Source organism: Mesitornis unicolor, unplaced genomic scaffold, assembly GCF_000695765.1.
Source record: "Mesitornis unicolor isolate BGI_N332 unplaced genomic scaffold, ASM69576v1 scaffold18189, whole genome shotgun sequence".
Classification (NCBI taxonomy): domain Eukaryota; kingdom Metazoa; phylum Chordata; class Aves; order Mesitornithiformes; family Mesitornithidae; genus Mesitornis; species Mesitornis unicolor.
The window spans coordinates 12,015-26,523 of NW_010209458.1; the positions used below are offsets into that span (position 1 = coordinate 12,015).

At 54.2% G+C, this 14,509-nt stretch overlaps 1 protein-coding gene across 1 annotated transcript in view; it reads right to left on the minus strand.

Moving 5' to 3' along the window:
• LOC104547273 (ubiquitin carboxyl-terminal hydrolase 31-like) overlaps window positions 1-11,113 on the minus strand; it is an 11,630-nt gene extending 517 nt beyond the window's left edge. Inside the window, 16 exon segments of the mRNA XM_010192889.1 lie at window position 1; window positions 4-1,005; window positions 1,930-2,082; window positions 2,528-2,686; window positions 2,974-3,199; window positions 3,312-3,431; window positions 4,239-4,368; window positions 4,845-4,922; window positions 5,401-5,495; window positions 5,646-5,757; window positions 6,418-6,601; window positions 7,368-7,512; window positions 7,986-8,121; window positions 9,214-9,306; window positions 10,471-10,559; window positions 10,982-11,113. The exon segment at window position 1 is cut by the window's left edge and continues 517 nt beyond it. Of these exon segments, the coding sequence (XP_010191191.1) occupies window position 1; window positions 4-1,005; window positions 1,930-2,082; window positions 2,528-2,686; window positions 2,974-3,199; window positions 3,312-3,431; window positions 4,239-4,368; window positions 4,845-4,922; window positions 5,401-5,495; window positions 5,646-5,757; window positions 6,418-6,601; window positions 7,368-7,512; window positions 7,986-8,121; window positions 9,214-9,306; window positions 10,471-10,559; window positions 10,982-11,098 (2,840 nt within the window). The 5' untranslated portion in view covers window positions 11,099-11,113.
• Between the last annotated feature and the right edge of the window lie 3,396 nt (window positions 11,114-14,509).

Below are 14,509 nucleotides of genomic sequence, written 5' to 3' on the forward strand. Positions count from 1 at the left end.
AGCTGCTGGTAACGCTCGCTTTATCCGACCCCAGACTTACCTTGGAGCCCTCCCTGCTCAGGCTGCGCTCTGAAGCCCGGCTCCTCCCGGCAGCAGAGCCCTTAGTCAATGAGCCCGACGGGGCTTTCTTGGCCGCTGCGGAGGATGGAGACCCCCCTGACTTCTGCTTCTGCTGAGCCAGCGGGGCGGCCACCTCCATGGGCTTCGTGCCATGGTCCTTCCTAGCCGGGGCGGGAGCAGGAGACCCGTGTCGCCCGCTGGCCCTAGAGGAGTCCGTCTTACTCCTGGAGCGGGAAACCTTCTGGGAGCTCTTTAGTGGGGGAGGAGAGGAGCGAGAGACCTTGGTGTCCTGGGGAGGTAACACTGTCCTTCCCTTCCGCAGACTTTTGTCTGGCTCAGAAGCCCCTTTGGAGCTGTGCGCCTTCCTGGGGGTGCCCCCTGCCTTCTCCGCTGCCAGCCCCGTCCCGCTGGGGGCTTTCACCTCCTTCACCGGAGAGCTGTCCACAGAGTCGCTCTGGTCAACAAAGGCGATCTGGTTGTTGTTGTCAAAAGGGTCCAAAGCTGGGTGGTTCCTGTCGGGCTGCACAGAGCTCTTACCGCAGCCGTCCGAAAGATCCGAGCTGGACGTCCTCACCACGGACTCGTCCCTGAACGCCCCTTCCATGACAGCCAGGGGGGCTCTGCGAGGCGTCCTGTGCTCCCGCCGGCTGCCGTCGCACGGCTCCAAGTAACTGCTGGAGAGATTCCTCAGGCTGCCGAAGCAGGAGGTGGTGACTTTATCGTCAGCGGCCTCCCCGATCTTCTCCAGGGTGGAGGCAGAGGTGTGCACGGGGGAGTCCCCAGAGAAGCGGGAGGGAGAGTTGGAGCGAAACTGCAGCTTTGCGGAGAGGGACCAGGAGGGCCTGACGCCGTTCTCGCTCACGGCCAGCGGGCTGGTGACGGAAGATCGCGACGACAAGCTCTGGCGCTGGACGCTCCTGACGAAGGGCCGAGTGGAAAACCCTCCTGCGGAGAAAGAAAGCGACACCCTCAGTCCGAAAGCCGAGCTGCAGCCGCGGATCCCACCCTCCACCGACACCACCACGCCATCCGCCCATCTCTTCATGCCTGCTGCACACACAGCTTCTTGAGGAAGGAATTCAACAGCTGCTATTTGCTAGTGTCGCAGAGGAAACTCTCTGAAGCCTACCACTGAAAATTCACGTTTTCCTCCCACCCCTGAGCATCAGGGCACCAAACAGGTTTTGCACCTCAGAAGTCCTTAAAACTAGCAATAAATTCACCAACTGTGATTTTGCTCCCAGAAATACATTTTTCTGTTTGAAAGAATATTTTCCCATACCATCCTGTAAAAGGCAAGATAGGACTCCTAGCTCTTTAGACAAAGCAATGTATTTGTACTTACAAACACTAAGCACAACCACAAGCATTTTGGAAACGTGACCACCATGGCCAGATCTGAGTCACCACAGCACTGCTGCAGGGACACCTCTACACCCGCTCCAAAATGCTCACGCTGGCCCCTGAAGCTCCACATTCCCAAAAGTTATATGGCAGCAGGTGGAAGAGCCAGGCAAAGCCAGGGACTGAGCAGTGATTTGCACACACAGTGAATTTGTATCTTCACACCTGCAGCACAGCAGCACCTATGCTGAGCTGTAGTGATTTGTCAGCCTCCTGCAATGGTGCCGCAGTAAAACCCATCAAAAACACAACCATGGAGAGTTCTTGATTGAGGACCTTAAGGTCCCTGCTGTGCTCTTCTCCATCTTTTCATAGAGAAAAGCTCACCTGTGCCTGAACCCATCCCCTCCTGTGCCTGCCTCCCCAGCTGCTGGAGTAACTACACATTGTGCAGCTATTTAGTAGAGATCTCTTAACAAAGACAGACAGCCCAGCATCCCCACGCACTGCAGCGCCGATACGCACCATCGTCCTCACTCCTTTCCCCAGTCAGCTCTACCGACTCCGAGAGCGAAGCCAGAGACGTGCGCCGCGACGACGCTGCCGAGGCGATGCTGGGCTGCTTGCTGCCGGGAAGACGGCTGACCCAGTGCTCGCAGAGCGAGGAGCTGGTGGAGCCTGCAAGGAATCGGGCACACACGTCAGGCAGCAGCGTGCAGCTGCAGAGCATGTGAAACCTTGGATAGCCGCCGAGTCAGGTACGTGCTGCAGTGAAAACCCTTTCCTTCCCAAACGCAAGACACCAAGGCTGCGCCTGCCCCTGGCTCGCTCAGATTCAACCATCATTTGGCCTACTGAGGCCAACGGCGCTGCTGGAGGGAATGAACTCGCCACATCTTTGTGTCATGGTGCGGAAAAGGGCATCTCTGAGCAGAATTTCCCATGGGGTGGAGGAGTTCCCCCATCTCCACAGCCTCAACAGAAGCCATGGAGTTTCCCACAGCAGCAGCAGACTGAGCCAAGCCTCTGAGTTCTGGGACAGACCAGAGCTGGGCAGAAAAATGTTCAGAAAGACAAAGTACCCATGACAGACAAACTCCATCACTGCCTGACAAGGCCTTACCTGCCACAGAGCTGTTAGCAGACCATGATGGGATTGCTGTGCGTCTCTGGTAGAAAAGAATATAAGCTGTCTGCTTGCAGACTTCGTTTTCAGGAAGCTGCTGAACGTCACTGTCATCAAAGCAGTACCACTGGCCATCGACCGAGTTCTTACAGTACGCTGAGAGAAAACACATTGCTGTTAGACTTCCCTTGCGCCTACTACTCTCAGGTTTGCCTCTTGCAAATACAGAAGTTCTGTGTTGAGTGGCCAGGAGCATTTTTGGAAACACGAAAGGCCAGTTACGTTACTCTGAAGGAGTAAAAAAAAAACAGGGAGGGAGGGAGGAATGTACAGTGGAACATTTGGGGTCCACAGGCATTGCTCCATTCGTCAAAGTCATAAAAATAACCCCTCTGGTATTGCCCTTGTTGGCTGGGTTAGGTCCTTCAGTCAAGGATACTTGCCTGTATAGTGTCCCCCTTGCATGGTGCCATGGTGGTTGCAGACAGCATACAGGTCGTAGATGTAGTCCTCAGGATCCCTGCCGAGGCCGTAGGGTCTCCTCCAGGGTGACCAGTGCGACGGCAGACTCCAGCTGCTCTGGCTGCGCTTAACGACGTGCGGAGTCATGTCCAAGCCGCTCAGGGGGAATTTGACCATGTTCTGGAGTTTCATCCTTCGGTCTCCTTCCTGCATAAACAGAGAACAGCATGAGCTGCAGTGATGGAAAATAAAACCCAGGAGAGGGGCATGCAGGGCAGAACAGCTGCTGCTGAAGGGGTCTGGTCAGGGCCCTCCTTACCTGCCTAAACCTTTTGAGATGAATGATGAGGACATCGGGTAAGGTCCAGAGGCTCAGTGTGATGCTGCCCTGCTGCAGCTGCTTGCAGTGTGGGCATCGCCACGCGTCATCTGGGGCGAGCTGCAAGGGAGAGACACGAGTGGGTGTTAGTTCGCAAATCACAGAATCACAGAACGTCAGGGATTGGAAGGGACCTCCAAAGCTCATCCAGTCCAATCCCCCTGCCGGAGCAGGAACACCCAGATGAGGTTGCACAGGAAGGCGTCCAGGCGGGACGCCAAATTCCCAGCTTTCACCACGCCGCTGTTCCAGACACTGACCCCTGCACCCCATCTGCCTCCAGCATTTACCAAACTCATTGGAAATGCAGTTCTCAGTGATGCTTTCCAAAACAGTGACAAGGGACACGTGTGCCTCACGCAGGAGGTGCCTCCCACTGCAAGGCAGAACGCAGGCAGTGCTGCTGTGCAGAGAAGCCATTTCCACCTTGCAAACCCCAGTGCCTTTGAAGTGAGGGAGAGGAAACACAAAGCCAGAAAGCAGGCGGGCTTGGCAGCCTGAGCAGAAGTATCCTCACAAGGAAATCAGCAGCAAAGAGAGAACTGGAACAGAAAGACCACCAGTGTACTTTGAATTTCATCTCTGACACCGTGCTGCCCTCTGGGAACCCTCTTCCTTCAACGTCCCAACGGCAGAGTCACAGACTGCAGAGATTTTCACTGTCCACCAGTGAGAATGCGTCTTTGCAAAGACACAAACACGACAAACTCTGTTAGCAGGACTGGTAACTGGTGCTGTTACAAATTTACTCTCCCATCTCAACAAATCAGGTTTGCTGCAAACAGCAACTCTGCTGAGCATGGGAGCACGCACAGCACACAGACCTGCCAGACCCTTGCGTCTCTGCTGCTGCAGCCTGGTCCCTACCTGTTCCTCTTTGGTGTAGAGTTGGAAACACTGAGATAAAGTGCAGGTCTGAGGTTGGTGATGAAGCTCTCTCTGCTGGCGGACGCTGTCGGAGTCAGGGATGTACTCCTCTTCCGTGTTCACAAACAGGCTGCAGCACAGAGACAACGCGGTTACCAGCACAGCCGCCCGCTCCCCGCACTGTCCTGCTCTGGGGCAGCGTCAGCAGCTCCTTCCTGGATCTGTCCTGCTCAGAGCAAGAGCTGACCCAAAGAGATCCACCAGGGCAAAGAACATGGGGGTGAAGAGCTTCGGTAGGCACCCACTCTGGTTCAGCTCAGACAAAATCTCACTGCCCACAAACCTTCTCACACAAGCGTGATTTGTGGGGAAGGAGCCACAGGTGAGGCACCTGCTTCATAAAACCCCGGCTACAGAGAAAAGGACTCGCACTGGGAGCAAGCCTGGGGCACCCAGACCCTCTCTGTCCCTGGGGCCAGGGCATGGAGTGGCCCCTCTGAGGGGTCCCAAGTTTGCCGAGGGGTGCACAATTCACACAGAGCCAAGCCGGCCGCAAGCATCGCTCTCGAGCTGAACACACTTGAGGGCTTCCTACTCAATACTTACTAATCTTTCGTTTCTTTGTCCCATTCTACCACCAATTTCACATGAGCGGTTCCACCCTGTCCACAGGATTTCAATGCCCTGCAGAGAGGAGCAGACAGAAGTGAGACCACCTTTTCTTTCTCATGCATAAAACCTCTCTCCACCAACCCTTCATCCTTCCTCCGCTCCCACACAGCTCAAGTTTGCAAAGGAATTCATACGGCAAAGAACACGGCAAAGCGGGCAAACTGCATTTACCTAAGTACGTTAGTTCTGTAAATAAATGTACACTTATTGACAGAACAGGCAACTGTAAACAATTCTAAAGAACAACAGTAATTTAAAAAAAACATGGAGGGAGTAACACCCATTCTCTTCATTGTAGATTCCACATGGCACGACACAGCAGAGCCATCCTTGCACAGCTCCATGAGGACACTCGATCACTTCCCCTCTCCTCATGGCTGAGAGGTCCACTCCACACATCCACACCATGGCTGTCCCTGTCTGCAGGGCCACACACCGCATCCCCAGCCGAAAAGCCCCCGTCAGCTCCGGGGAGCAAGGACCAGCTCACCTTTCCACGGTCGGATGGCAGAGGGGCCGCTCCTCCTGAGGTAGCAAGTACGTGATGCCCACCACGCTGACCACTCGCAGGCTGAATGGGCAAACCTGCAGAGAGAGCAGAAGGCATCTCAGTGAATTACTGCACGAGGAAGTACTGGGGAGCCATGGGTTCAGCGATTCCATCACTCCAAGGACTGGCTTCCCCTTCAGTTCACGGCACACGGAGCTGGAAGTCTCCCAACAGTTTTGCCTCACCTGCATGCAGGCTGCAGGCCGCAGGAAATACTGCATCTTCTCCAGAATTTCCTTCTGCAGGATATCCCACGCAATGGTTTTTTCCAGATGCAACACAAAGGGCAAGCCAAACCTACAGGAGAGAGCAGCATTGGAGGGAGCAATGAAAATAAAATTCTGTGCAGCAATCGGATCCCCAAACTCTGGCAGTGCCATTCTCCTCACGCTTTGCATGAAACTCCCCAGAAACCAGGCATGTGAAAACTCATCTAAAAACCTGTTACCAGAGGAGAGGTGCTCAACTCTGAGGAAACGTGGCCATGGCCTGTGCAGAGGGTCCTTTTTAATGGTCTGCAGCCCTGCTCTGTGCCCAAGCTGCTCACTCTGGGCTGCAGAGCTCGGCTGGGATAACTGTGTGAGAAACAAACTGGAGCGGCTGAGATGGTTCAGCCCATGGTGGTACAAATGCCTTTGCCATGGTGGTTTCTCACCTCCCCCTGCCCACTGCCTGCGCTCCAATTAAAAACACCAGGATCTGGTCAGTCGTGCTCTCTGCTCGCTGACACCAGTGGATAGCGCTGTTGTCTGACACCACTAACACCAGACTATCTGAAGTTCAACAAAATTAGCAATACTTTGCTGCCTTCACTAATGTTTTGTGATCTACATGTTCTTTAGCACCTTTTAGCAAGCTAGAACACAAGCTGTCGCTCCTTCGCCTTGTGTTTTCCCTACAGTGAGTAAAACCCCCGGTGAGTTAAGGAGCAGCTCAGACTGCCGAGTTCCCAGTCACCTTCTGCTCTGCTGTCCAGTGCACGCCCGGTTACACACCAGCAGGACGATCTTGTCGTTTGCTGCTGGTTTGGTAGAGGACTGCTCCAGTTTCCCAGGCTTCCCTGTTCCTTGAGAGTAGGATATTGTTCGGGAGTGCTCAGTGCCACATTTCAAGTTATTCAGGTTATTGTTCACGTGTATTCCTGAAAAATGAGGAGAGAGGAAACATTTCGTTATGTCATTTGCCTCTAGTGCCTTGATGCCCCCCTCCAGAAACCCTCCTGTGGCTGCAGAGGAGCGGGTTAGCATGGAATCAAGGCATTTTTATTACTTATTTGAAGGCTTCAAAGAGCAATTACTTTTTATAGACTGTTTCTTTACAGAAGTAAATTATATGCAAGTGCTCACCTAACTGATTTTTCACAGCAATTTGTACAAGTACTCAGAGCTTTGTCTGCCCGCAAGAAAAGCTTAAGTGACAGAAACCCTACTTATTACCTCCAATAATAAAATTTGCCTTTGATTACGCTCTGTGTACCCAGGATGCAATCATTCCCTTTCACTGAGAAGCAGATGCAGAGGAGCTGAGGCTTTTGAGCTCTCCAAGTGTTTGCTCATTCCTGAGACTGTTTATCCATCACTGGCAATCTGATTTTAAATAACACCAATTCAGTGGCTTCACCTGCTCCCCAGCAGGTCTGCACATTAAGCCTGACAGCAGGTTTCACACTGAGCCAGCCTGGCCTGCAGAATCAGCCTGGGAAGAGGAAGCAGCAGGGTACATCGCTTCTCCACAGCCTCCCGGCTGACACCACCATTACAGTCTGCCAGAACGAGCCTGGACAAGGCCGAGTTGAAATCAATACACCAGAGACTTGTGGGACTTCTACTCCCAAGTAAATCCTTCTCCAGAACAAGCCTCCCTCACCCATCACCCGAGGTGGGCACCACGTGGGCTTACTGACTCACCTCTCTGACTGAGGATACCCTCGGGCCTAAATATCTCCGGGGTCTCAAAGGCAAAGATGCAGTCGCTTTCATGGATGGTGTCCAGGTCATCGGTGTCGCAGAAGGATCGGTGAAACCCGTCGTAGTACATCTCCGTCAGCACGATCTAGAGTCAGCAAACCAGAACCCACTGAACCACTGGGACCTTCCTGCTGCAACAGGACATTCCTCAAAACAGCCTCAAAACATCCCAGCATCGGCCAGGAGCAAGGGAGAGGGAGAAGGACTGACGTGAAGGAGAAGCTGGGGTGAAGGTGGTACGTGGAGTGGTTCTGGTGGGAACTGACAGCTTTGCTGAAGCTCTCCCTACAGAGGAATCCCCCGTAGGTGCCCGATGGCTCCTCACTGCCAGGATGCACAAAGCACCGTGCGATCAGGCAGGTCTGCACGCTCAGCAGAATGCTATCCCAACGTCACCGGGATTCGAAAAGCCAATGGACAAAAGCATGGCCCAGATTACCACTGCCCCACTCCCCCGCAACCACAGACAGCGAATTTCCATTTCTATGTATCTGACATGGGATCAAAGCCCCCGCGCTTCTTCCCGCTGGAGCGGTGGTGACAAAGCCAGCCCGTTACCTGCTCCGTGGGTATCTTGGTCTCCGAGGACACGGCCTCCCGCAGCCTGGCCACCGTTCCGCAGATGGGCACGGCCACGCCGATGCGCATGCAGTGCGAGCACTTGCCCCGGTACACCACGGTGACGTAGAGCGGCCTGCGGAGAGCAGGGGGCATGGCTGGGCTGGGCTGCGAGCTCCATGGCTGGACAGAGCCAGCCCGGTCCGGTGCATCCCAGCTGGACCTACCCTAGAGGGCCCTCGGGACAGCCTGGAGCCACCTCACACTGGAGTGACGCTCAGCCACAGCCAGATACGTTTGAAAAGACTCCTTTCTTACTACATGGACTGGTGTTACTTGTTCTCACAAGCAGAGTCTCCTCAAAAAAGCCCATAAAATGGAAAATAAAACTCTCTATTACTAGGCAATTGTAGTTTTTCAACAAAGGCCCTGTAATGCAGCTCAGTTCAGTCCAAGGGAGCACCTTAAAGCACCCAGAGAGCCGCTGCAGGGCACGGCCGCTCCAGGGCATCCTCAACTCCTGCCCCCTGCAGCCCCCAGCGCTGCCTGGGGACAAGGAGGGGGCAGTGGCTGAGCAGGGACCCTGCCCTAAAGCCCGGGCAGCCTCACTGGGCAGTGGAGCAGGGGCTTCCGCACCAACCGCCACATCATCACATTCAACGTGATCTATCCTTACTCTGTTCCACTACTCCTGGAACCCACACCCGTCCTCTGAACACCAGGTTTCACCCTGAACATTTTGTCTGGATTTTCTCTCCCCTCCCTGGAGGTTTTTTTCCCCTCATTGGCAACAGCTGCCTTCCAAAAATGCAAAGCGTTTTGCAGGAAAGCTTTTAACTTCACTTTTTGAAATTGGAGCGATCAGTGAGACTGTTCTAAAGTAAGCAAAAAAAGTGTTTCATCCTTTTCCCGTTTTCAATTTTAAAATGCTACAACTTAAGTCAAAAGCAAAACATTTTGGTTACCTGAATCAAAGGTATTTTTTTCTCCCAAAAATTAATTCTACAGGAAGCTAATGGTGGAGGCAAAGAGCCATTCTGAAACAAGAAAAAGGCTCAGTTTTCCAATGTACCAGCAAGGCAGAAAAATTAATCCCCATATGGTCCTATCTATCTTTTTTAAAGACCTCCTGGAGAGATTCTGCTGACATCCCCGTTCCTTCCACAGCAAATTAAACACCGCTCTGCGCCTGGGAAGCAGCCACCGTTCAGCTCAGACAGTTACGTACCGCGTGTGAGGCAGCGGGATGGGCAGGGAGATGCAGAGAAAAGGGTCGAAGGTGTTGCTCTGCTTCTGGCAATGCGGGCACGTCAGGGAGGACCTGGCACAGACATCAGGAACAGGGCATGGTCAGAGCTCATTGCATCAGGAACAGGGAAACCCAATCACAAATAACCCAGCTGCCCCTTCCCACTCCTCTTCCTCCACGCAGAGCGGCTGTGACAGAGCTGCTGTCAACCATGGGCTCCTCGTTTCTAGATCCTTCTAAAGTAATTAGCCTCGAAGTTCATTACAGGGCATGCCAGGAAAGAATTCACTCCAGTCAGTGAGCTTGGCATTTAATAAACATCACTGCAAAATTAATAATTCACCAGCAGTGGCTGCAGCACGGAAGAGCTGCAAGGGTTTTCTGTGTGAGAAGGGGAGTGACGGGAAGGAGATGGTGATGGTTGGCAATGCAGGAGCACAGCTCCTCCTCCTCACTCAGACAATTCACCTCTCGCTCTCAGACTTAACCTGCTCCTTACGCCGGCTTTGTGCTTTATACCAGGATTAGGGCCTCTTCCTTGCAGAGGAAGCTTGGTGAATACTGGGGAGAGCGCCAGCAATTACAGCTCTTACAGCAGCACAGATACAGCCCATCGAGGAGCACTGGAAACCAGGCCGTTTGCTTGCATTAGCTCTGAAATTAGAAAGCTCCCTTCTCAGGAAGGATGGGGAACTCATGAGAGAGCCCTGAAGGGGCAGCGAAAGGCTCAGCTCAGAATCCCCAGGCGCCAGCTAACAGGAACACTGCAATGCCTGGGACCCTGGGAGATACCCAACGTCCTGTGAAACACCCAGGATCCTGGGAGATGCCTGAGATCCTGTGAAACACCCGGGATCCTGTGAAATGCCTGGGATCTGTAACTCCCCAGCAGCCTCCAGACACCTCTGGACCTTGCCACGGGCTCACTGAGCTGCCCCAGGTCCCTGCTGCAGGGAGCCCTGATGTGCTTCAGGGTGCACCAGGCAGGCGAAGCGCGGTAAATACTGCAGATTTTCACAGAATATAAAGCACATATAAAGCACCACATGAAGCATTGAGACTCTCTCCCTCCTCTGGAGCAAATCTTAGCTCAGATTTCATCTAGCAGGAATTTGGAAGCAGCTGTTAACACAGCGACACCAGTCTCAGCTGCACTGGGAGCTAGCGACAGGGCAGAATTACACTGGAGTCACCAACACATGCAGTAATACCCCAGAATCTACAAAATAATCATACCTGTACTGGGCTTGAAAGAGTTCCTGCACAAAAGTACTGCTGATTGGAAAGGCTGGTCCCTCGAGCAGCACGTCATCCTCCAGCGGTGGCTGCAAGAGAGGAACAAATGCTAGGTGCACCGCAGACCGCTCCAGCACTCCTAGTCCGGTTTGTGCCCTCCTTGCCCAAAACCACCAGAAAAAGGCCAAGATTTTAGATAACGGGTGTGCTGTGCTCACAGGGGTGGCTATGCAGGAATGTGAGGTGGCTGGGGCAGCCCCAGGAAAGGCAGGGATCCCCCTGCAGATGTGGCAGTCACCCCGTAATGCCTTGCAGAGCGGGATGGCACCATCCACAAATGGTGGTGTCAGGGCCTCATTAAACCGCTCAGACATTGCCAGGGCCAGAAACAAATGGTATTGCAACCCAAGCTCTCGTTTCATCTGAGCTATCGGAGTCGAGAAGCCAAGCGGGAGCTCTAATTTAAAACCAAGGCCCGTAGGCAAAGCTGCAGCCCCGCAGAGCCCCTCACCTTGAGCGGGGCCATGCTGCTGCAGTTCACCGCGTTGTTCAGGTCCTCGTGGACGCGGTCCAGCAGCCAGAGCAGGAACTCCTGCGCGTCGTGCTGGGCATTGCCGCGGTACTGCATGGCGTTCTTGGACACGATGTTCTGCAGAGACAGGGGCGGCGGGCAGCGAGGGCACGGGGGAGCGCTCCCCTCATGGCCACGCAGGCAACGTCAACAGTGCAAACAGAGACTGCCCAGGGCTGAGGATGGGCACTGCCTCCCCACAGCACCCGGCGATGTACCAACCTGTGCTGTGCCCTCCACACAGACCCAGTTAGAGAATAAGCCGATGCCTGTGGGGCCAGGACTGCCAGCAGCAGAGGGGTTACAGCACGGGGTGTAAATCATCATTTACACAGAAATGCTTATAGCAAACCTGGGGCTCGGCTCAGATGGGATGAACACCACAACCATCGCTCTACGGCACTTTCAAACGAGTCAAGAGCAACCCAGCACCACCAGCAGGCAGCATTTCCCATGCTGACACAGCAAAAGGTATTTTAAATCACACCTATCCACGTGCCACACGGTCTGAAACTGCTCATTTCCTGAAATACCTGTTTAAGCTGAAGCAGTTTAAGTGTTCAAGACTCCTAATGTCCGCTCACCCCATCCAGCTCACTCCTGCTTTGGTGCAGTAACAGCTTTCCCAAACCCAGATGCAGAGGTGTGGATGTGCTGCACCTACACCCCTCAGTCCCCCTGCAGTGACAGACAGGGCCTGCACGGGACTCAGACCGGGGTAGCAAGGTCCCAAAATGGGGTGGCAGCACCAGCAGAGCCGGGGCTGTACCTGTGGGTACGAACCACGCAGAGCAGCCGCACCGAGCGGCTGCACACGCGGTACCACAGCTCCTCTGCTGCTCTAATCAGACTTCACGACAGCTTGGAGAAATGAGGTTGTGCTGCTCGCTTTATCCCTCCAGAAAACGGGGTCACCAGAGGGGGGGTTGATGAAAAGACAGGAGAGGACTGATAAACACACATTCCATCCTCCATAATCTGTCCACCTGCCTCAAGGCAGCAAAGTAAGGGAGAACAGAAATAATCTGCTCTCGTTACACGTGTGCAGGCCCTGCTGACAACAGATTTGCTGCCCCTGCCTGCACAGGGACCAGCACCTTCACACAGAAAACACAGAACATGGTTTTAGACAAGTGCATGGGGAACGCTGACCTCTGCAGCACGCGGGTGCAGCCCAGCACAGCCCCGCTTGGTGCCCAACGTAAGGAGAGCCCAGGACGCTGCTGCAAGGAGGTTCCTTGGGGGAAGATGTGAAGTAGTGGTAGATTGTGGGGACTGAAAGATGAAAGGGCAGCAAGCAGCCCTCTCTGCTCCTAGCTGCCATTGAGCAAATGAGATCCATTGGTAGGGAAGAAGTGACAAACCATGACCCAAAAAATGACCTTAAGCCTCTCCAGGTATCAGCCTCCTGCCCTCCTTCAGCAGAAAACCCAGTGAGTTATTTGCACTGCACTGATTTATGAAGTGTAACTGTGAGAACACAGTGGATACGTGCAGTGGGCACGCTGCGAGCCATGGGCTCACCTGGGCTAGTGAGCTTTGGTGCAGTTAGCCAACACCAACCACCGCTCCAGGTCCCGGCCTAGACAGAGCTGAGGATGAAAGGCTCCTTGGTATCACTAGGAGGGGCGAATCTGGTATTTCAAGAGAACAGGGATCACAGAACCACAGAATGTGAGGAGTGGGAAGGGACCTGGAAAGCTCCCCCAGTGCAACCCCTGCCACAGCAGGATCACCAGAGCAGTCACACAGGAACACGGCCAGGGCTTTGGGGGTCTGCACACAAGGAGACTCCACAACCTCTCTGGGCAGCCTGGGCCATGCTCCAGAACCCTCACACTCACAAAGTTTGGCCTCATCTTCAGCTTGAACCTCCTGTGCTCCAGCTTGGGACCATTGCCCCTTGTCCTGGCATTGGCCATCCCAGAGCAGAGCCTGGCTCCTTCCTCCTGACACTGCCCTTTCCCAATGGATCCCCAGGAATGAGGGCACCCCTCAGGCTCCTCTGCTCCAAGCTCAAGAGCCCCAGCTCCCTCAGCCGCTCCTCAGCAGGAGATGCTCCACTCCCTCCAGCATCTCTGTGGCCCTGCTGGACTCTTTCAAGCAGTTCCTGTCCTTCTGGAGCTGAGGGCCCAGCACTGGACACAATATGTGGGGGGTCTGTATGGAAACAGACAGCAGTGAGGACATTGGGGATCCAGACCAGTGCTATCACCGCTCTCCCAGTGGCACCAGCACACCCAGTCCGGACCTCACTGGTACCGCTGTGTGTTCCTGGTGATGTCCCATCCTGCAGCATCCCCATATCCCTCAGCATCCTCACACCAGGGCTGTGCCTGTGTCACTGCTCATCTCGAAGGCGTCTCCATGATCGCTGCTCTGGCTTCCTGGAGCAGCCCGAGGATAAAGAGCTGCCTGTGCAGAGCGGTCACAAGGCGCTGGGAGTGCTTCAGGAAGCACCACAAAACCTCGGATGCAATCCCCTCACCAGAGGCTACACAAACACTCACAGCAGTGTGTTCCCAGTGTCACTCGCACTGCCTGCCATCGCGGCTACAAGTTTGTTATATATATACATATATATATAGTATATATGGTTTGTTATATCCGAGACCTCCGCATCTGCTGCTGCAGGAGATGCTGTGCTAGATGCTAGGGCAGCAAAGTGACCTGGGATGGGCGAGGAGGGACGGGGAGCACGGACAGTGCAGAACAGGCAGTGCGGAGGGACACCAGTACATCCCAGTGAGAGATGCAGGTGCTGACACATAAACAATTCAGCAACGTGAGAGCAACACCAGGGCTCCTGAAGCGCAGCCCCCACTCGACCACAGCTCGGCAGTCACACACTGCCCTGGCTTGGGCTGGGGATGGCAACTGCAACCGGCTGCAGGCACAGAGATCAGAAGCAATTGGTTTTAAAACCACAAAGACACATGAAAAGCCCCCCATTTACCAACCCCCACGGCCTTTAATCCTCTGCCCCTAATCAGGCTCTGCTGTAAGTGTAGGTGGCCCATCTGAACAGGACCCATCCATCCCTGGGGTATGAAGAACGCGTCAGGAGTGATTTTGGTGCAGCGGTTCCCAATGTTTGGCTGCTGGAGCTCACCCCCAGCACCCCTCTGTGCCTGCCCTGTCCCCAGCTCAGCCCCCCATTTGGGCAGGAGGAATGACCTTCCCTTCCCCAGATGTGTGAGCACCAGCACGCAGGCTCCAAATGGAACCATCAGACAGGATGAGAGGGGGAAAATCATCATTTCCTATCGATCGCATACGCTTACCCAGCCCCCCACACAAGCACCCTATAACCAACCAAGTCCCCATCCGTCGATAAAGCAGATTTACGGCAAAGGCGCATTATCATTTTTATCAGCCTGCTGAAAGTTTAATAACCATTCATCTGTCGCGCTAAAGAGATGCAATAAATAAATCCAACGTTGCTGCACAGCTGGACTCTCCTCCGCC